The sequence below is a fragment of the Salvelinus namaycush genome, chromosome 27 (genome assembly GCF_016432855.1).
Source record: "Salvelinus namaycush isolate Seneca chromosome 27, SaNama_1.0, whole genome shotgun sequence".
Classification (NCBI taxonomy): Eukaryota; Metazoa; Chordata; class Actinopteri; order Salmoniformes; family Salmonidae; genus Salvelinus; species Salvelinus namaycush.
In genome coordinates, this window is record NC_052333.1 from 10719370 (window position 1) to 10743099 (window position 23730).

Below are 23730 nucleotides of genomic sequence, written 5' to 3' on the forward strand. Positions count from 1 at the left end.
TTTAAGCTAATGAGGAAGATATTAGTCTCCAGCTTCAGAGATTTTTGCAGTTCGTTCCAGTCATTGGCAGCAGAGAACTGTAAGGAGAGGCGGCCAAAGGAAGAATTGGCTTTGGGGGTGACCAGTGAGATATACCTGCTGGAGCGCGTGCTACGGGTGGGTGCTGCTATGGTGACCAGTGAGCTGAGATAAGGCGGGGCTTTACCTAGCAGAGACTTGTAATTTTTGTTGTTGCTAATTTGACTATTTTTGTCTTAATTTAAATTGTATTGTTTTAAGTATTTCAATAAAGTGTTACTTTACTTTATCCTCCATGTTTGTTCAGTACATATTTTATTTGTATGTAATTCCCTCCTGTGTGCTCAGCCCAGCATTCCCTTACCAAGGAGACATTTGCCTTCATCAATGATGCTGTCTATTTATGTCACATAAACTGTAGTTGGACGTGTTTTGGAAGTATCAATTTGATGCAATGGCTTGCTTATGTTGTCATTGTCCTTTTACTATAATTTAATATTCACTTTTTTTTTTATATTGTTCCCAAATTAGCCACCCTTTGCCCTTGCATTGGTGACTTCAAGTGAAGTATGATTATTGAGTATTGACCCTACCACAATACATTGACAGGGAGATGCAGATAGATCATGTACTTAGACGTGGATGTCGATTAAGGCAGCCCCCCACACCTCTCTGATTCAGAGGGTTAAATGTGGAAGACACCGATGACGTGAACATTGATTAAGGCAGCCCCCCACACCTCTCTGATTCAGAGTGTTAAATGTGGAAGACACCGATGACGTGAACATTGATTAAGGCAGCCCCCCACACCTCTCTGATTCAGAGGGTTAAATGTGGAAGACACCGATGACGTGAACATTGATTAAGGCAGCCCCCCACACCTCTCTGATTCAGAGGGTTAAATGTGGAAGACACCGATGACGTGAACATTGATTAAGGCAGCCCCCCACACCTCTCTGATTCAGAGTGTTAAATGTGGAAGACACCGATGACGTGAACATTGATTAAGGCAGCCCCCCACACCTCTCTGATTCAGAGGGTTAAATGCGGAAGACACATTTCAGTTGAATACATTCAGTTTTACAACTGACTAGGTATCCCCCTTTCCTTTATTTATCCCCTACACTGTTATTTATTATAGAGCATGTTACAGGCCAAAAAGAAAGCAACTTAACCTAAGGCCACACCCAGTAGAAGTTATCTAGGGCAGAACAGTAGGCATACCAACATCACCTAGAAAGACACCATCTTAAATTGTGACCATATTACAAAGGTACATTGCATCCTTCTGTGACATTCCTTCTTTCCCAGCTCAATAGGAAACAATGGCGGACAAAAGTGACCTAAAAGCCCAGCTAGAGCGTAAAAAGCAGCGCCTAGCTCAGATCAGGGAGGAGAAGAAGAGGAAGGAGGAGGAGAGGAAGGAGGAGGAGAGGAAGGAGGAAAGGAGGAAAAAAGTGAGTAGACACACTCGTTCAAGCTCATCCCCGTCTGTCCATAGACAAAAACCTAATCCTACATCTCACTAACATACTATTACAAAGCTAATATAATGTGTATTTGTGTGTGTGTAGACAGACGCAGCAGAAGGCTGAAGCTGCCTCAGTGGACTCGGACCGTGACTTGGACCGGAAGCGCAGAGAGACAGAGGCTCTCCTACAGAGCATCGGCATCTCCCCAGAACCACCACTAGGTACACATACTGCACATCTCCCCAGAACCCCCACTAGATACACACACTGCACATCTCCCCAGAACCCCCACTAGGTACACAGATTAGCTCAACTCAAATTAGCACGTCACACACAGTTATTCACTTGAGGTAGAAATTACCACCAACTCATAGTAGTAAAATTACTAGAATGGGCATTGCGCATCAGACCACAGCAATTTGGCTGCTCCAGAAATTATATTTCTATGCACTAAATCCAGTAGATGAGCCAGGATGGAGCAAATGGAAAGTTATGTCTATATTATCATCTACATACTATACATCTACAAGTCAGCAGTGTACTGCATGTCTGCTACTATTTGATTGCATGCAACAATATTTGCAAGTTTTACTTTTACTCATCTCTAATTTAAATCTAATCATGATTATGATCATTATCTGTTTCACATTTCACTGTTCTATTTCTTCACAATGTCTATTGCAAAATAAATGCAAATGTTTTGAACTGACATGAGTATAGTATATCTTAAAAATGCATACCATTAATTTAATTTCTGTGAAAGTTCATCCTTCATGTTTTGCACATTCTAGCCTAGGCAGCCACTGGTATTAACGTTACACTCGTGTCCCCCGGCGACCGGTTCGTACATAAAACATCCTCAATTCAGGCTGCAAAGGCATCGGTTTCCTCCTTAACTAGTTTTAATGGCGTGCTGCCGGGGAAAAAAACTCGAAAAAGATGCATACTGTCTTAATAAAACACAATTTTCCCACCACCTTGCTAGAGGGGCTAATGCTACTTCCTGACGTTGCACCCCACTTTCAGCCAGGGGTAAACAACATATTTCTGCAACCTGATTGGCTGAAAATCGGAAAATAGTTTTATCTTAAGACAGTACATAACTTTTTTTCTCGTTTTATTCTGTCGGCACGCCATTAAAGCTAGTTATGGAGAAAACCGATGCCTTTGCAGCCTGATTGGAGGATGTTTTGAGTACAAACCGGTCGCCGGGGGAAACGAGTGTATTACTGGCTGGGCAAATAAAGCCTAGACGATAGTGGCGGTCTGGCGTCCACGAGTGGCTGCCTAGGCTATGCACATAATCTCAAATTAATTTCTAACCATATCATACATATCCCATTTCATCTTATCTTTCCCATGTTTTTTAAATGTATTTATTTCCTCACTTGTGGCTTAGTATTATATTAGTACTTCATCTATGCCCAGGTGTTTCCCCAAGCCCATGATATTGAGGTAGATTTGTTGTATGCAAATACATTTGGAGAACATCCACATTTCATGTTGAAATGATGGGCTTAACAACAGTTGAAAACATATCTCACTACCCAAATACAGTGGTGGAAAAAGCACCCAATTGTCATACTTGAGTAAAAGTAAAGATACCTTCATTGATAATTTCTCAAGTAAAAGTGAAAGTCACCCAGTAAAATACTACTTGAGTAAAAGTCTAAACGTTTTTGGTTTTAAATATACTTAAGTATCAAAAGTAAATGTAATCTCTAAAATATATTAAGTTTCAAAGTAAAAGTATAAATCATTTCAAATTTCTTATACAAACCAGTCAGTACAATTTTCTTGTTTTATTTATTTACAGATAGTCAGGGACACTCTCCAAAACGCAGAAATAATTTACAAACGAAGCATTTGTGTTTAGTGAGTCCATCAGATCAGAGGCAGTAGGGATGACCAGGCATGTTCTCTTGATAAGTGTGTGAATTAGACCATTTTCCTGTCCTGCTAAGCATTCAAAATGTAAGTACTTTTGGATGTCAGGGAAAATGTATGGAGTAAAAAGTACATTATTTTCTTTAGGAATGTAGTGAGGTAAAAGTAGTCAAACATATCAATAGTGAAGTGCAGATACCCCAAAAAACAACTTAAGTAGTACTTTAAAGTATTTTTACTAAAGTATTTTACACCACTTCCCAAATACTGTACATGTAAAAAGGTATTTGTCAATGTTCTCTAGTGGTACAAATTTGTAACAACATCCTATTGCAATATTACATTTAACATTTAACATTTAAGTCATTTAGCAGACGCTCTTATCCAGAGCGACTTACAAATTGGTGCATTCACCTTATGACATCCAGTGGAACAGTCACTTTACAATAGTGCATCTAAATCTTTTAAGGGGGGGGGGGGGGGGGTCAGAAGGATTACTTTATCCTATCCTAGGTATTCCTTAAAGAGGTGGGGTTTCAGGTGTCTCCGGAAGGTGGTGATTGACTCCGCTGTCCTGGCGTCGTGAGGGAGTTTGTTCCACCATTGGGGTGCCAGAGCGGCGAACAGTTTTGACTGGGCTGAGCGGGAACTGTACTTCCTCAGTGGTAGGGAGGCGAGCAGGCCAGAGGTGGATGAACGCAGTGCCCTTGTTTGGGTGTAGGGCCTGATCAGAGCCTGAAGGTACTGAGGTGCCGTTCCCCTCACAGCTCCGTAGGCAAGCACCATGGTCTTGTAGCGGATGCGAGCTTCAATTGGAAGCCAGTGGAGAGAGCGGAGGAGCGGGGTGACGTGAGAGAACTTGGGAAGGTTGAACACCAGACGGGCTGCGGCGTTCTGGATGAGTTGTAGGGGTTTAATGGCACAGGCAGGGAGCCCAGCCAACAGCGAGTTGCAGTAATCCAGACGGGAGATGACAAGTGCCTGGATTAGGACCTGCGCCGCTTCCTGTGTGAGGCAGGGTCGTACTCTGCGGATGTTGTAGAGCATGAACCTACAGGAACGGGCCACCGCCTTGATGTTATTTGAGAACGACAGGGTGTTGTCCAGGATCACGCCAAGGTTCTTAGCGCTCTGGGAGGAGGACACAATGGAGTTGTCAACCGTGATGGCGAGATCATGGAACGGGCAGTCCTTCCCCGGGAGGAAGAGCAGCTCCGTCTTGCCGAGGTTCAGCTTGAGGTGGTGATCCGTCATCCACACTGATATGTCTGCCAGACATGCAGAGATGCGATTCGCCACCTGGTCATCAGAAGGGGGAAAGGAGAAGATTAATTGTGTGTCGTCTGCATAGCAATGATAGGAGAGACCATGTGAGGTTATGACAGAGCCAAGTGACTTGGTGTATAGCGAGAATAGGAGAGGGCCTAGAACAGAGCCCTGGGGGACACCAGTGGTGAGAGCACGTGGTGAGGAGACAGATTCTCGCCACGCCACCTGGTAGGAGCGACCTGTCAGGTAGGACGCAATCCAGGCGTGGGCCGCGCCGGAGATGCCCAACTCGGAGAGGGTGGAGAGGAGGATCTGATGGTTCACAGTATCGAAGGCAGCCGATAGGTCTAGAAGGATGAGAGCAGAGGAGAGAGAGTTAGCTTTAGCAGTGCGGAGCGCCTCCGTGATACAGAGAAGAGCAGTCTCAGTTGAATGACTAGTCTTGAAACCTGACTGATTTGGATCAAGAAGGTCATTCTGAGAGAGATAGCAGGAGAGCTGGCCAAGGACGGCACGTTCAAGAGTTTTGGAGAGAAAAGAAAGAAGGGATACTGGTCTGTAGTTGTTGACATCGGAGGGATCGAGTGTAGGTTTTTTCAGAAGGGGTGCAACTCTCGCTCTCTTGAAGACGGAAGGGACGTAGCCAGCGGTCAGGGATGAGTTGATGAGCGAGGTGAGGTAAGGGAGAAGGTCTCCGGAAATGGTCTGGAGAAGAGAGGAGGGGATAGGGTCAAGCGGGCAGGTTGTTGGGCGGCCGGCCGTCACAAGACGCGAGATTTCATCTGGAGAGAGAGGGGAGAAAGAGGTCAGAGCACAGGGTAGGGCAGTGTGAGCAGAACCAGCGGTGTCGTTTGACTTAGCAAACGAGGATCGGATGTCGTCGACCTTCTTTTCAAAATGGTTGACGAAGTCATCTGCAGAGAGGGAGGAGGGGGGGGGGGGGGGGGAGGATTCAGGAGGGAGGAGAAGGTGGCAAAGAGCTTCCTAGGGTTAGAGGCAGATGCTTGGAATTTAGAGTGGTAGAAAGTGGCTTTAGCAGCAGAGACAGAAGAGGAAAATGTAGAGAGGAGGGAGTGAAAGGATGCCAGGTCCGCAGGGAGGCGAGTTTTCCTCCATTTCCGCTCGGCTGCCCGGAGCCCTGTTCTGTGAACTCGCAATGAGTCGTCGAGCCACGGAGCAGGAGGGGAGGACCGAGCCGGCCTGGAGGATAGGGGACATAGAGAGTCAAAGGATGCAGAAAGGGAGGAGAGGAGGGTTGAGGAGGCAGAGTCAGGAGATAGGTTAGAGAAGGTTTGAGCAGAGGGAAGAGATGATAGGATGGAAGAGGAGAGAGTAGCGGGGGAGAGAGAGCGAAGGTTGGGACGGCGCGATACCATCCGAGTAGGGGCAGTGTGGGAAGTGTTGGATGAGAGCGAGAGGGAAAAGGATACAAGGTAGTGGTCGGAGACTTGGAGGGGAGTTGCGATGAGGTTAGTGGAAGAACAGCATCTAGTAAAGATGAGGTCAAGCGTATTGCCTGCCTTGTGAGTAGGGGGGGAAGGTGAGAGGGTGAGGTCAAAAGAGGAGAGGAGTGGAAAGAAGGAGGCAGAAAGGAATGAGTCAAAGGTAGACGTGGGGAGGTTAAAGTCACCCAGAACTGTGAGAGGTGAGCCGTCCTCAGGAAAGGAGCTTATCAAGGCATCAAGCTCATTGATGAACTCTCCGAGGGAACCTGGAGGGCGATAAATGATAAGGATGTTAAGCTTGAAAGGGCTGGTAACTGTGACAGCATGGAATTCAAAGGAGGCGATAGACAGATGGGTAAGGGGAGAAAGAGAGAATGACCACTTGGGAGAGATGAGGATCCCGGTGCCACCACCCCGCTGACCAGAAGCTCTCGGGGTGTGCGAGAACACGTGGGCAGACGAGGAGAGAGCAGTAGGAGTGGCAGTGTTATCTGTGGTGATCCATGTTTCCGTCAGTGCCAAGAAGTCGAGGGACTGGAGGGAAGCATAGGCTGAGATGAACTCTGCCTTGTTGGCCGCAGATCGGCAGTTCCAGAGGCTGCCGGAGACCTGGAACTCCACGTGGGTCGTGCGCGCTGGGACCACCAGGTTAGGGTGGCCGCGGCCACGCGGTGTGAAGCGTTTGTATGGTCTGTGCAGAGAGGAGAGAACAGGGATAGACAGACACATAGTTGACAGGCTACAGAAGAGGCTACGCTAATGCAAAGGAGATTGGAATGACAAGTGGACTACACGTCTCGAATGTTCAGAAAGTTAAGCTTACGTTGCAAAAATCTTATTGACTAAAGTGATTAAAATGATACAGTACTGCTGAAGTAGGCTAGCTAGCAGTGGCTGCGTTGTTGACTTTGTTAGAAAGTGTAGCTGGCTAGGTAACCCCGATAGCTAGCTAGGTAACCTCGGTAACTGGCTAGATAATTAGTCTAAACTACACAATTGTCTTAGTTGTCTTTGCTGTCCTTGTATCTATGTAGCTAGCTAACACTACACTAATCGAATCGTTCCGTTGTAATATTACTTTTTGGTTATTGTACAAGAGTGGCTTTTGTTAATTAACCTACCAATGACCAATGAAAGCCATTTGCTTTGACTTGAACGGTAAATGAGCAATCCATTTGACTTTCTCTCCCGTTTTTTAATTTTAATTTTATCATTATTTTTCATCACTCATTTGCTTTTAACCATTTCATCCTGTTTTTACTTTTGGGCACCTCTCTCATTGGCATTGCTTGGGTTGACCAGTCAATCCGCTGCAACCTTTAATGTTGGAAACGTGTTATTTTCATTATTTAGTTCCGATCCCCATGTCCCCATCCAAATCAGTGAGCCGACACAGCACCCCCAGTGAGACGAGAAGCCAGGACTCAGCCGATGGGGCCGCAGCCGGCAGGTAGGCAGCCATCTTGTTTATATTACTGTTATTATACCGCTTTTTTTTTTAAACAATCAGCATTCAGGATTAGACCCACCCGTTGTATAATTAAGTGATAATGCCCGAGAAGCCAGTGTTTAGAGGATTTATTGGCACAGGTGTTGTAGGCCCAAGACTAAGTCATAGATTTAGCCGGTGGTAACTTGTGGAATAGACACCGGCTGGAATGCGGTTTTAACCAATCAGCATTCAGGATTAGACCCACCCATTGTATAATTTATTGTAACATATGGTTGAGTTGGAGTTACTGACCCAAACTAGGGCCAGGCCAAGATAAACTGGAATATTGACTAGATGATAATATAATGAGTATGGTTCTTAACATCCCTGATGTGATGGATGATTTCTGAAAGAAAATCCTTGACTGTTTAGATTCAGTAGTATTAAAGTAGTATTACTGTAGTATTATAGTGCCCCTTTGGCTTTAAGGAATGCTACACGCAAAATGCATCATATGATGCATTAAGGCTAGTTTTTGCTCTACTGACAGTACTTTATCTTGAAAACCTGACTGCTGACATGCACAATTTTGGGGGATTGACTAATTGTCAAATACTTAAAGATAGTTTTAATGACCTGGTGGTTGTAGTAAAGTGACCAAACACTTTATGAGCATACAATGTATCTGTGCTTCTAGCTCTCTTACTCTGACCAATATCTGGCTTTGTCTCTTTGTATGGGACCTGCAGGTATAGGTAAGGACCAATGTCAATGAGTGTGTTGTGGCTTGTAGCTGCAGGTTTTGATACAACGCATGTTACTGTCATTTATCTCATTCTATCATGACATTAACACAATTCACAAGTCAACATTTCATCTCTAAACTGCTTGATGTGAGAAATTATATTTAGATTTAACTTGGCATATCAAAACTCAAGGAATTTATGCATAACTTCTCATGTTACTTTAGTTTTATGCTGTTTTAAGTTCCAATCCACATTTGTAGGGAAAGATAATTCTCTAAATGGTTAACTTTTCAGAGACCATCCTTGGCCACAAAATGTCTTCCAAGTCCTGTACATTCTAGAATGCTCTGTAATGCTCAACTTGATGCACAGAAATTAACTCTCACTTCTTTAAAGATGCAGCCTAATCATAAGTCACACAGTGATATGAGGACGATTGATCTAGTTTCTGCCGTCTGCACCCATAGCCAGCAGACAGGTCCATAATTAAGACGCTATAATGTACTGGCAGCTGGCTTTGCGGGAAAGCCAGTGAGCCCAATGTGACATGTGACACTCGCTCAGGTGCTGTCACTGCTCTCCTCAGGAAGCCAAGGCTACGTTCTCAGGCGTCATGCACTGCTGCAACCCATGTATTATACATGCTTACAACTGAATGTGTCATCATAGCTCATGTTCAGCTCTTTCTCACACACCAAACCAACACTGGTCCAATTGTGTCAGATTTCTGTCACTGAGAAGAACCGCTAGAACTGCAATAGAATACAATCTCTATCAATCATTATTTGACTCTGTCATCTGGTAGCTAAGCAGGCTGCCATTGCCGAGGTGAATACAGTGTGTTTCAGAGGAGGCTGGTGTTTGGATATATAAGAGGACAGAGTCATTGCTATGGCTGGAATGGAATAAATGGAACGTTATGAAACACATCGAACACATGGAAACCTACAATGAACCTGTCCTCCTATATGTCCACCCAACAGCCTCCTCTGGTGTGTGAGGCTGCTGTCCCCATTAGGCATGATGTGTTGGTCATCGTGACGGTGTCCCATGTTGAGTGTGTCCATTTATGACTGTGTCCCATCTCAGGTCAGCGTTGTCTGGCATTAGTAAGCATCAGGCTCAGAGCGACAGGTAACATTTTCTACTCAAAGCAAGCAATGGCCCAAGCTTGTTGCCTACAGACAAGACACACAAACAGACAGACAGAAAGACACAGTGATACAGACAGGAAAAAAATATTATGGCAGGTGTGTTGTGCCTTACCTCCTGGGTGACTGCTGCCTGACGCCCGCTGTTTCCCTAAATCACTGGCTTGAAAGATTTCTATTTGCATGGTTCAATGGAAATCATTTCTCTGTGATGGGACTGAGAATACAGTCCTTTAGGGTGTCATCCCAGTTCAGACAGTCAGTCTGTCAGGGCGGGCGACGCGGTTGATGCTTTACCGCGCTCTACTGGCATTATGCGTCCGTTAAAGTGGTAATGGACATGTTCACCATTCCTGAAAGGTATTATTGAGAAGTTTAGCGGGTCAAAAACGCTAGCTACCCTGTCACAATTTGCACTTTGGGGGAGAACTTTAGAGAAAGCTCCAGTTTGTTTATACTGTAAGGAGGCCTGAATGATTGTTCCACAAACAAAAGCAAACACAGCTTTATCATGAATGATATATAAATATAATATATTCTTAATACATGACACATTGGTGTCACATACAGTACCAATCGAAAGTTTGGACATACCTACTCATTTAAAAACTATTTTCTACATTGTAGAATAATAGTGAAGACATCAACACTATGAAATAACACACATGGAATCATGTAGTAACCCCAAAAAGTTTTAAACAAATCAAAATATATTTTATATTTGAGATTCTTCAAAGTAGCCACCCTTTGCCTTGATGAAAGCTTTGCACACTCTTGGCATTCTCTCAACCAGCTTCATGAGGTAGTCACCTGGAATACATTTCACTTAACAGGTGTGCCTTGTTCAAAGTTAATTTGTGGAATTTCTTTCCTTCTTAATGCGATTGAGCATCAGTTGTGTTGTGACAATCACGAAGTGAAACTAAAACAGGACAAAACAATAAAGACTACAACGACCGAACAGCTTCGATGTGCAAACTCCCTGCACACAAACAAAGAAACAAAGCTGTCATCAAGGCAAAGGGTGGCTACTTTGAAGAATCTAAAATAAAAAAATATGTTTTGATTTGTTTAACACTTTCTTTGTTTACTAAACTCAGCAAAAAAATAAACGTCCTCTCACTGTCAACTGCGTATATTTTCAGCAAACTTAACATGTGTAAATATTTGTATGAACATAAAAAGATTCAACAATTGAGACATAAACTGAACATGTTCCACAGACATGTGACTAACAGAAATGGAATAATGTGTCCCTGAACAAAGGGAGGGGGTCAAAATAAAACATAACAATCAGTATCTGGTGTGGCCACCAGCTGCATTAAGTACTGCAGTGCATCTCCTCCTCATGTACTGCACCAGATATGCCAGTTCTTGCTGTGAGATGTTACCCCACTCTTCCACCAAGGCACCTGCAAGTTCCCGGACATTTCTGGGGGGAATGGCCCTAGCCCTCACCCTCCAATCCAACAGGTCACAGACGTGCTCAGTGGGATTGAGATCCGGGCTCTTTGCTGGCCAAGGCAGAACACTGATATTCCTGTCTTGCAGGAAATCATGCACAGAACGAGCAGTATGACTGGTGGCATTGGAGGGTCATCTCAGGATGAGCCTGCAGGAAGGGTACCACATGAGGGAGGAGGATGTCTTCCCTGTAACGTACAGCGTTGAGATTGCCTGCAATGACAACAAGTTCAGTCCAATGATGCTGTGATGGACCCTCCACCTCCAAATCGATCCCGCTCCAGAGTACAGGCCTCGGTGTAATGCTCATTCCTCAGACGATAAACGCAAATCTGACCATCTCCCCTGGTGAGACAAAAGCGCGACTTGTCAGTGAAGAACACTTTTTGCCAGTCCTGTCTGGTCTGTTCCAGCGACGGTGGGTTTGTGTCCATAGGCGACGTTGTTGCCTGTGATGTCTGGTGAGGACCTGCCTTACAACAGGCCTACAAGCCCTCAGTCCAGTCTCTCAGCCTATTGCGGACAGTCTGTGCACTGATGGAGAGATTGTGTGTTCCTGGTGTAACTCGGGCAGTTGTTGTTGCCATCCTGTACATGTCCCACATGTGTGTGGTGTTCAGATGTACCGATCCTGTGCAGGTGTTGTTACATTTGGTCTACCACTGCGAGGACGATTAGCTGTCCGTCCTGTCTCCCTGTAGTGCTGTCTTAGGCGTCTCACAGTACGGACATTGCAATTTATTGCCCTGGCTACATCTGTACATCTGCAGTCCTCATGCCTCCCTGCAGCATGCCTAAGGCCCGTTCACGCAGATGAGCAGGGACGCTGGGGATCTTTCTTTTGGTGTTTTTCAGAGTCAGTAGAAAGGCCTCTTTAGTGTCCTAAGTTTTCATAACTGTGACCTTAATTGCCTGCTGTCTGTAAGCTGTTAGTGTCTTAACCACCGTTTCACATGTTCATTCATTGTTTATGGTTCATTGAACAAGCATGGGAAACAGTGTTTAAACCCTTTACAATGAAGATCTGTGAATTTATTTGGATTTTTACGAATCTTTTACAAATTATCTTTGAAAGACAGGGTCCTGAAAAAGGGACGTTTCTTTTTTTTCTGAGTTTACATGATTCCATATGTTTTATTTCATAGTGTTGATGTCTTAACTATTATTCTACAATGTTGAAAAGAGTAAAAATAAAGAAAAACCCTTAAATGAGTAGGTGTGTCCAAACTTTTGACTGGTACTGTATGTCATAGAACTGCTTTCATATAGTGAATGTGAGTGTGTACATGTATTGTGCCTTGTGTATGATACGTCAAGATGCATACATTGTGCGCTGGTGAAATGTATTGTTGGCATAAACTGGCATATATGAAAGATGGTAATACAACACAACTGTTTGTAAAGCTTCTGGCACCCTGTGCCTCATTTCACAATTGTGTTGCATTGTGTCCAACATAATAGGGAGTATTTTATATTTGTCTTGTCCCTTTGGATTCTGCAGAACCGATAATTCACATTTCTACACGTTTGCATAATCTATAACAGGGATATAATATATATATATTATATATATATATACAGTTGAAGTCGGAAGTTTACATACACCTTAGCCAAATACATTTAAACTCAGTTTTTCACAATTCCTGACATTTAATCCTAGTAAAAATTCCCTGTCTTGGGTCAGTTAGGATCACCACTTTATTTTAAGAATGTGAAATGTCAGAATAATAGTAGAGAGAATGATTTATTTCAGCTTTTATTTCTTTCATCACATTCCCAGTGGGTCAGAAGTTTACATACAGTCAATTAGTATTTGGTAGCATTGCCTTTAAATGATTTAACATGGGTCAAACATTACGGGTAGCCTAGTTCTAGTTAGTTCTGTGTGAGTGGGACCAGTGGACTCAATAGGCTGATTGAATGAGGAGTGGATGTCGTCAACCTTCTTTCAAAGTGGTTGACAAAGTCGTCCGCAGAGAGGGAGGAGGGAGGGGGAGGGGTGGAGGATTAAGGAGGGAGAAGGTGGAAAAGAGTTTCCTAGGGTTAGATGCAGAAGCTTGAAATGTACAGTGATAGAAAGTGGCTTTAGCAGCAGATACAGAGAAATAGAAGGTAGAGAGGAGGGAGTGAAAGAAAGGATGATAGGCCCTCCAGAAGTTTAGTTTTCCTTCATTTTCGCTCAGCTGTACGCAGCACTGTTCTATAAGCTCGCAATGAATCACTCAGCCACAGAGTGGGAGGGGAGGGCCAGGCCGGCTGGGAGGAAAGGGGACCGTACGAGTCATAGGATGCGGAAACGGAGGAGAGTAGGGCCAAAGAGGGAGAATCAGGAGACAGGAGGGAGAAAGATTTAGCAGAAGGGAGAGATGAAGTGTCAAGCTCATTGAAGAACTCTCCTAGGACACCTGGTGGACAATAGATGACAACAATGATAAGCTTGAGTAGAGAAGTGACAGTGACAGCATGGAATTCAAATGAGCAGATCAAATCAAATTAGTCACATGCGCAGATGCTTACTTAGTCACAGTGAAATGCTTACTTACGAGCCCCTAACCAACAGTGCAGTTTCAAAAAATACGGATAAGAATAAGAGATAAAAGTAACAAGAAATAAAAGAGCAGCAGTTAAAAAGAACAATATATACGGGGGGTGCCGGTACAGAGTCAATGTGCGGGGGCACCGGTTAGTTGAGGTAGTATGTACAGTTGAAGTCGAAAGTTTACATACACCTTAGCCAAATACATTTAAACTCAGTTTTTCACAATTCCTGACATTTTTATCCTAGTAAAATGTCCCTGTCTTAGGTCAGTTAGGATCACCACTTTATTTTAAGAATGTGAAATGTCAGAATAATAGTGAAGAGGATTATTTATTTAATCTTTTATTTCTTTCATCACATTCCCTGTGGGTCAGAAGTTTACATACACTCAATTAGTATTTGGTAGCATTGCCTTTAAATTGTTTAACTTGGGTCAAACATGTCGGGTAGCCTTCCACAAGCTTCCCACAATAAGTTGGGTGAATTTTGGCCCATTCCTCCTGACAGAGCTGGTGTAACTGACTCAGGTTTGTAGGCCTCCTTGCTCGCACACACTTTTTCAGTTGTGCCCACAAATTTTCTATAGGTTGAGGTCAGGGCTTTGTGATGGCCACTGCAATACCTTGACTTTGTTGTCCTTAAGCCATTTTGCCACAACTTTGGAAGCATGCTTGGGGTCATTGTCCATTTGGAAGACCCATTTGCGACCAAGCTTTAACTTCCTGACTGATGTCTTGAGATGTTGCTTCAATATATCCACATAATTTTCCATCCTCATGATGCCATCTATTTTGTGAAGTGCACCAGCCCCTCCTGCAGCAAAGCACCCCCACAACATGCTGCTGCCACCCCCGTGCTTCACGGTTGGGATGGTGTTCTTCGGCTTGCAAGCCTCCCCCTTTTTCCTCCAAACATAACGATGGTCATTATGGCCAAACAGTTCTATTTTTGTTTCATCAGACCAGAGGACATTTCTCCAAAAAGTACGATCTTTGTCCCCATGTGCAGTTGCAAACCGTAGTCTGTCTTTTTTATGGCGGTTTTGGAGCAGTGGCTTCTTCCTTGCTGAGCAGCCTTTCAGGTTATGTCGATATAGGACTCGTTTTACTGTGGATATAGATACTTTTGTACCTGTTTCCTCCAGCATCTTCACAAGGTCATTTGCTCTTGTTCTGGGATTGATTTGCACTTTTCGCACCGAAGTACGTTCATCTCTAGGAGACAGAACGCGTCTCCTTCCTGAGCGGTATGACGGCTGCGTGGTCCCATGGTGTTTATACTTGCGTACTATTGTTTGTACAGATGAATGTGGTACCTTCAGGCGTTTGGAAATTGCTCCCAAGGATGAACCAGACTTGTGGAGGTCTACACATTTTTTTCTGAGGTCTTGGCTGATTTCTTTTGATTTTCCCATGATGTCAAGCAAAGAGGCACTGAGTTTGAAGGTAGGCCTTGAAATACATCCACAGATACACCTCCAATTGACTCAAATGATGTCAATTAGACTGTCAGAAGCTTCTAAAGCCATGACATCCTTTTCTGGAATTTTCCAAGCTTTTTAAAGGCACAGTCAACTTAGTGTATGTAAACTTCTGACCCACTGGAATTGTGATACAGTGAATTATATGTGAAATTGTCTGTAAACAATTGTTGGAAAAATGACTTGTGTCATGCACAAAGTAGATGTCCTGACCGACCCTCCAAAACTACAGTTTGTTAACAAGAAATGTGTGGAGTGGTTGAAAAACGAGTTTTAAGGACTCCAACCTAACTGTATGTAAACTTCCGACCTCAACTCTGTGTGTGTGTGTGTATGTATATGTGTATATATACACATTTAAAAATGTTAACATTTTCCACATTGAATTGCCCAACAGTCATGTCCCCTTGTTACAACAAATGATTGTTTTCCCTTTGTCTCAATGTTGTTGCATGTGTATTTGTGTCTAAAGTTATTCCGTTGTGTGTGTGTGTGTAGTTTGTCAATTCTGTTGAAATTCAGTCAATCAAGGAATTTATTTGAAATTCCAAATCAAGAATGGAAAAATCCTAATTGAAAAGAAATGGCACTTATCTGTGAGTTACTGCAGTGGCTAACCTCCTAACCTGGCATGTGTTCTCCCTTCCTCCCTTGCGCCCCCTTCTGCCCACCCGAGGACCCTGCAGTGGGACACTGACCCCTCTGTTCTGCAGCTGCAGGCTGACTCTGAGCTAGGGTACTTACCGCTTCCTCTCCTCTCTCCATCTTTTTTTCCTTCTCTTTATCCTTGCTCCTCTTGGGGCTGTGTGGTTCAATCAGAACGGCTGTCTGAACACCAGGGGCGTATTCAGAGATGTGAAACACGCAGAACATTGCAGATAGAAATGCCATGTACAGAGCTCCTACTTGAGTCCTTACTCTACATGTCATATTGACATGTCTGCTCTACGCAGGTGTGCAACTTTCACTGAGAACGGGTGGGACGGACACATTCTGATATTGCATTTATTATTGGAATGTGATACAAAACGAGGCCACTGATTTAGGACCATCCGGACGCCTCCGAGCGGTCGGGTAGGCTGTTTGGAGTGTTTATCCCCCACTTGTAAAACCAAAGTTTTCACATCTCTCACATCTCTGAATGTTCCACAACATTATGCCCTACTGAATAAAGCACCGATGAGGTACTGCAGACATAAATGGAGTGAATCACCCTATTAAATGTCCCAGTGTAATGCTCTGTGACCCACTACTTCCTGTCTGTCTCCATCCAGGCGCAGGATGCATAGCCTGGGGGCGTCTAAGATCACAGAGGTAGACTTCCTACCCAGAGAGGTGGTGTCGTACTGCAAAGAGACTCAGACGGCCATCACCCATCTGTCTGAGGGTGAGTGTGTAAGGTGAGCATGTGTGAGCGTGCGCCTGTGTACGTGTGTGCGTGCCTGTGAGTATTTTATCATTACCGTTCTCTCGATTGCTCCTTCTCTCTAAAAAAACAACATACACTTTTAAATGTTTTTATGATTCCAATAAAACCATCTGAAAGCAGAGTCCACATTGATCTGATCGTCATTACTGCTGTAGTGTGCTTTACCACCTGCTTTGAAAACCTGGAGCGCTTTAAATCCATTTGACCGACACAGCCCTCCATATCCTGAGAGAGAGAGGGAGGGGGGAGAGAGAGAGCGAGAGAGACAGAGCAGGAGGGTTTTTAAAAGAGATGCCTGCCAGCCTGCCTGCTTGTCAGTGTCTACTACTAGCTGCCTGAGTTAGAGAGAACAGACAACACATTGACTGCTCTAGGTGGAAGCAGACTGATTGTCTGGGGGTAATACAAGATGGCTGCCACTGTCAGAGGAGAGGAGCATCACCTGGAATAGTGCCTGACTCTCTCCCGCTGTATCTTCCTCTGTCTGCCTGTCTGCCTGTCTGCCTGCCTGCCTGCCTGCCTGTCTGCCTGTCTGCCTGTCTGCCTGTCTGTCTGCCTGTCTCCTCAGACTGAATGGGAACTGAGACACTACATTTGGATTATGTTTAGTCTGGATTTGGTTTGAAATAAAATGTTTTGGAATATATGATACATTTAATACATTGATACATTTCAACATCTTGGCCATGTTCTGTTATAATCTCCACCCGGCACAGCCAGAAGAGGACTGGCCACCCCTCATAGCCTGGTTCCTCTCTAGGTTTCTTCCTAGGTTTTGGCCTTTCTAGGGAGTTTTTCCTAGCCACCGTGCTTCTACACCTGCATTGCTTGCTGTTTGGGGTTTTAGGCTGGATTTCTGTACAGCACTTTGAGATATCAGCTGATGTAAGAAGGGCTATATAAATTGATTTGATTAATGTGAAATTGGTCAATTTCATTTAATTATACTTGTTTGATAGTGTTAATTACTTTGTTATAGATATCATTATTCATCATTCTCAGCACGGTGTGGCTAGGGATTTAGGAAATCTTTGTCATCCACGTAATTTCACATTCACAACTAAAGAAGTTGTCTTAGCTACTGCTTTGTGACCAATAGTTTTCCCTTAGGATGTTCCAACTGTTACTTCGCCATCATTATTAACATGTGCTGGGACATAATACTCAACCCAATCATATTTAAAGCATCTCATTTAAATTATTTTAGAAATGTAGGGCCTTGTTAAAACGGAGTCCACACAGAGCCCTGCTAATTTGATTGCTTCCTCCAGAACTCTCCGAAAACGATAGGGAGAGAGAAAGAGAGAGTTAGAGATTGAGAGAGAAGGACAGACGAAAGTGGGAGAGCGAGAATGAGAGAAGGAGACCAAGAGAGAGCACTAAACATATCCATATGGACCAAGCCCATAACAAGGCCTGCATAGTGTTAGCATTTGTATACCACTGTGGTAGCTAGCCGTAATGTAAAGCATCGGTTCTATCACCCTTATATAGCCCTGCTCTGGTCCTCCTTACCTTACCCTCCCCCCTCTTCGCTTTTTTTTCTTCTTCTCCTGGTTCCTTGATCCCTCTGTTGGCTCCAGCTGGTGGCCATGTGATCTCAGTCTTCCTGTCATTATAATGGATGTGTTTTTATTCCTTCCACTTCCTTGAAGCCTGATCAGAATTAAAAAGGCTGTTTGGAATTTCCTGTCAAGGCTGGATCATTTATTCAGCAAGTGCAACTGCTGACAGACCCTTTGATTGGCCGTTGCTCCGTGCAGTAGGGAGAGGTGTGTGTCGTGGGTCGACATCTGTAAGCTGTCGCAGGTTGTCCGTGGGGAGGTGACCTCGGCCTTAGGAGACCCTGCAGTGGAGGAGATGTGAGAGGGTCTGAGTAGGTTACTCTGGCCACCTGCTACATAACAGGGTTCCCTCCTGACTGTGTGCTTGTTCAGGCAACGCCAGGAGTTCCTCTCGCTGATTGGTAAACCTAAACAGACACTGCACGTGTTGGCCGCGTTCTCCGTTAGCTGGCGTTCTCCGTGGTTAGAACCGGGGTCAGACAGGTGCTGCTTGGTCTTGGAACTGGGTTCTGATGTTCTAGGTGCAGCTGTGGAATATTGGAATGTTCTTAGAATTTCTTGCTGGTGTTGGAGGCGATTATGACTTGACCCCTTGTTCCAAACAGTGGTCGTTCTGAACCATTACTCAGACAGATTAAGCAGGGCTGTCTTTAAGTGTTTTCAGATCTAGCATACTGTAATGTCTCCCCAAGGGTTTGTGTGAATTACAGTGTCAGGGTCATTATGTGGGTGGGTGAAAGCATGGTCAAAACTGGTCATGCTCTGGAGGTGCAGAAACTCAGAATTAAGATATTATGAAATATTCTCGTTTATTCTTCCTTTCTCTCTCGCTCTCATTCTCTCACCATCTCTCTGCCCTCTGGGCCTGAGAAAGGCCTTATGATCCGGGTCGGCAAGCCAAACAATTCAGCCTAATTTCCCTGGGCTGGTGTCTCTCTCTGTTTTGTTAAAACTGATGTTTCTGGGAAAAGAGAGACAGAGACAAAGCGAGTGAAAGAGGGATAAACACAGCTGCCGGCTTGCTGGGGGAATAGAGGGGTAATTACGCTTTTTAATTGTGGTGCTGTGTCCTTTTAATTGTGGTGCTGTTGGCCAAGCTAATTCTCTGGTGTGACCTGGGCTACATCCCAAAGGACAGCCTATTCCCCACACAGTGCACTACTTTTGACCAGAGCCCATGGGATCTCCTTTAAATTTGCTGCTGTTCACGGTTCGGGTGCACTGGTTTCAAACGATGCGATTGGCCCATGCTGGGGTTCCTACTGTGAGTGGTTGTCAAGGCGACTGTGGTGTAACTGATCTTTTTAAGTTGTTGAGTTGTTTTATTGTTATCAGTGAGGCATGGCTGCTGCTGGGCAGTTAAGGGCAGTAGTGGGTCAATGGTTTAACTATGTGTTTCACCAATAAAACATCTGATAGTAGTCAGATCTCATTGGCCTGTCCAGACAACTTATTTATACCTTGTTTTTTTTGTTTTATACTTATTTTATTATTTGATATGACATTTTATATTGAGTGGCACCAGTAACGGCCCTGAAATGCAGAATATAACAGAAAAAATGTCTCTCTTGGTGAAACTGAAGGTATGTGGAGTTATTGAATTGCCCAGCAATGTCGCAATAAAGGTGGTGTGAATTTGAATCAGGAAGCGTTTGTAAGGGCATGACGATATTCAAAATGGTGGATGTCTGTGTGTGTGACAGGAACTGAAACTCTTCTCGCTCGCTAATTACTGTGAATGTGGACGGATGACTCAGTGATTATCACATTATTTTTCAACGTCTTGAACTCTTGACCGCCCGTTATTCTCAGAGTTCCTACTCCTTCCTTCTCTCCATGATTGGCTCTGGGGTGTCTTGTTCTGGGTGTCTGGTACAGTAGTAGTGTGTGTCTCTCATTTAACTTAATGCAATAAAGCTTTTCATTCCCAAAAGTGCTTTTTCCATAATGACTATGTGTTGTGTGAGCTTTGTGCAGGTCCCCTGACCCATTGATTCCCATTGAGGGGTCAGCGGATCTGTTTGTCCTTAGTGTGCATTGTGTCACACAATCAGATTAAGGCCTAGTCATTGGCGCTTCATAAAGATGGCTCCAGGTCCTGATTGGCCTCATTATATATATGAATGAGCAGGCTTGTGGTCTGTCTGTATGACTACACATTGCTGGGTGACATAGCAGAGACATACTGTAGCCTTTCCTGTGGACTACAGACTAACAGTTCCCAGCAAACTCAGCTAGGCTACTTTACTACGTTTCTTTGTAGGATTTCACTCATTACACTTAGTTACATGTGTGGCTGGCCAGTGTGTTACGATGTATGGTGAAGTTGCCCCTAGATGTTGATCTTGGGTCAGTTTAACATTTTCCCCCACTAATGGTTAGGATTGGGGGAGGGGATGCTGGTCCTAGCTCTTTACCTAGGGGAAACTTCACCCCGTGCGTGTACTATCGTGTTTGGGATCCAGGTAGTGGAATAGCCCTTTAAAGTAGGCTGAAGCAACTAACCACTGATACAAGGTCAGATATTATTTTCCTCCCACTGATAGTTAAGGGTAGCATTTAGAGAAGGGTGATCTGATCCTAGAGCTGTGGTAAAGGGCTATAAGTCTACACTCGTAGGGGTTTTTCGGCTGTCACCATAGGAGAACCCTTTTTGGTTCCAAGTAGAACCGTTTTTGGTTCCAGGTAGAACCCATTTTGGTTCCAGGTAAGACCCTTTCCACAGAAGGTTCTACATGGAACCAAAAACGGTTCTCCCTGGAACCAAAAAGGGTTCTTCAAAGGGTTCTCCTATGGGGACAGACAAAGAACCATTTTAGGTTCTAGATTTAAAAAAAAAAGATCTAAAGAGTTTAGTGAGGTGATTGCCAAGGTGTATGCTGGGAAGTCAGTCTCAACATAAACTCAGCATAAAAAGAAACGTCCTCTCACTGTCAACTGCATTTATTTTCAGCAAACTTAACATGTGTAAATATTTGTATGATCATAACAAGATTCAACAACTGAGATATAAACTGAACAAGTTCCACAGACATGTGACTAACAGAAATGAAATAATGTGTCCCTGAACAAAGGGTCCCTGAACAAAGGGTCAAAATCAAAAGTAACAGTCAGTATCTGGTGTGGCCACCAGCTGCATTAAGTACTGCAGTGCATCTCCTCCTCAGACTGCACCAGATTTGTCAGTTCTGGCTTTGAAATGTTACCCCACTCTTCCACCAAGGCACCTGCAAGTTCCCGGACATTTCTGGGGGGAATGGCCCTAGCCCTTACCCTCCGATCCAACAGGTCCCAGACGTGCTCAATGGGATTGAGATCCGGGCTCTTTGCTGGCCAAGGCAGAACACTGACATTCCTGACTTGCAGGAAATCAGCCATACTGCTCGTTCTGTGCATGGTGGCATTGTCATGCTGGAGGGTCATGTCAGGATGAGCCTGCAGGAAGGGTACCACATGAGGGAGGAGGATGTCTTCCCTGTAACGCACAGCGTTGAGATTGCCTGCAATGACAACAAGCTCAGTCCGATGATGCTGTGACACACTGCCCAAGGCCATGACGGACCCTCCACCTGCAAATAGATCCCGCTCCAGAGTACAGGCCTCGGTGTAACGCTCATTCCTTCAACGATAAGCGCAAATCCGACCATCACCCCCGGTGAGACAAAACCGCGACTCGTCAGTGAAGAGCACTTTTTGCTAGTCCTGTCTGGTCCAGCGATGGTGGGTTTGTGCCCATAGGCGACGTTGTTACCGGTGATGTCTGGTGAGGACCTGCCTTACAACAGGCCTACAAGCACTCAGTCAAGCCTCTCTCAGCCTATTGCGGGCAGTCTGAGCACTGATGGAGGGATTGTGCATTCCTGGTGTAACTCGGGCAGTTGTTGCCGTCCTGTACCTGTCCCGCAGGTGTGTGGTGTTCGAATGTACCCATCCAATACAGGTGTTGTTACACATGGTCTGCCACTGTGAGGACGATCAGCTGTCCGTCCTGTCTCCCTGTAGCACTGTCTTAGGCGTCTCACAGTACGGACATTGCAATTTATTGCCCTGGCCACATCTGCAGTTCTCATGCCTCATGCCTCCTTGCACGTTCACGCAGATGAGCAGGGACCCTGGGCATCTTTCTTTTGGTGTTTTTCAGAGTCAGTAGAAAGGCTCTTCAGTGTCACCATAACTGGGACGTTAATTGCCTACCGTCTGTAAGCTGTTAGTGTCTTAACGACCGTTCCACAGGTGCATGTTCATTCATTATTTATGGTTCATTGAACAAGCATGGGAAACAGTGTTTAAACCCTTTAGATCTGTGAAGTTATTTGGATTTTTACGAATTATCTTTGAAAGACAAGGTCCTGAAAAAGGGACGTTTCTGTTTTTGCTGAGTTTAGTTCCAGTCAGTCAGCCCAGGGCCGTCTCCAAGTGCTGATCTAGGATCAGTTTTGCCTTTTTAGATCATGATGAACAAGAACAAGTGAGATCTGATCTATACTCTTAGAAAAAATGTGCTATCTAGAACCAAAAGGGTTCTTCGGCTGTCCCCATAGGATAACCCTTTGAATAGCCCATTTTGGTTCCAGGTAAAACCCTTTTTGGTTCCATATAGAACCCTTTCCGCAGAACCAAAGAGGGTTCTCCCAAGGGATACAGCCGCAGAACCCTTTTGGAAGTGCCCTCCTGCTCTGAGATGCTTTTAGAATACGGGCCAAGATCTCTCTCTCTCTCCACCCCTCTCCTCTCTTTGAGGTTAGTCCCCCTCTCGCTCACCCTGAGCCCAGCCTAACCAACACAACCAGGAAGGGATTGTGGGAAGGCCAGAGGGCTGACACAGCACTCCCATCCGCTGTCCGTCCTCTTTGCTGATTTCCATCAGGGATATAAGTATCCATTTTAAACTTATTAAAAAGGAACCCTTCACGGCTGAATGACTGTGTGTGTGTCCGCTTTCGTGGGTGTGTGTGTCCGCGTTCGTGTGTGCTTGTATGCGTGTGTGTGTGTGTGTGTCCACATGCGTGTGTGTGTATGTGTTATGCGCTTTTGCCTGATAGGTTTGGACCAGGATCAGTTTGACTTAGGCTCAGTAAGGGCCCAGGTCCAGTCCAGCCCAGTCCATTCCAAAGCCCAGGCATTGGTTTTGCTCAACGGTGCCTTACAGGGCTAGTATTGAGCCGCAGTGGAAAGATGGCCACAGAGAGAGCTCCTGAGTGGTGCAGCGGTCTAAGGCAGACACCCTGGTTCGATTCCAGACTGTATCACAACCGACCGTGATTGGGAGTCCCATAGGGCGGCGCACAATTGGCACAGCGTCGTCCGGGATTGGCCGGTGTAGGCCGTCATTGTAAATAAGAATTTGTTCTGAACTGACTTCCCTAGTTAAATAAAGGTTAAATAAAGAGAGAATGAGGGAGATGGAGAGAGAGAGAATTCTGGAGCAGGAGAGAGAATAGTAGTTTGGTCCAGGGCTGCCGGGAGACTTAAAATGTGCCTTGATAAGTGCAGTTTCTTCTACACTGGGTGGATGTTACCACTCTGGAAACCACCTCAACTGGGTTACAAGTCAAGTGTGTGTGTGTGTGTGTGTGTGTGTGTGTGTGTCTACATAGTGTGTATTTTCTTTCTTCATGCTCTCCTACAGCATTGTTCTGGACCATTAGCTTCCAGGGACTGTATTATTTGTGTGTGTGTGTGTGTCTCTGCATGTGTGTAGAAGGGGTTTCGTTCATTCGTAGTGATACACTTGCTGGTTGTTGTTTTTGTATGAATGAATGGCTGGCTTGTGGTGGTCTGGTAATTAGTGGCTGGCTGGCTTGTGGTGGTCTGGTAATTAGTGGCTGGCTGG

At 44.7% G+C, this 23730-nt stretch overlaps 1 protein-coding gene across 1 annotated transcript in view; it reads left to right on the forward strand.

The window, feature by feature from the left end:
* Positions 1-1343: 1343 nt before the first annotated feature.
* LOC120022027 (cytoplasmic dynein 1 intermediate chain 1) overlaps positions 1344-23730 on the forward strand; it is a 464568-nt gene continuing 442181 nt past the window's right edge. Inside the window, 5 exon segments of the mRNA XM_038965825.1 lie at positions 1344-1479; positions 1625-1711; positions 7445-7541; positions 15580-15639; positions 16178-16290. Of these exon segments, the coding sequence (XP_038821753.1) occupies positions 1344-1479; positions 1625-1711; positions 7445-7541; positions 15580-15639; positions 16178-16290 (493 nt within the window).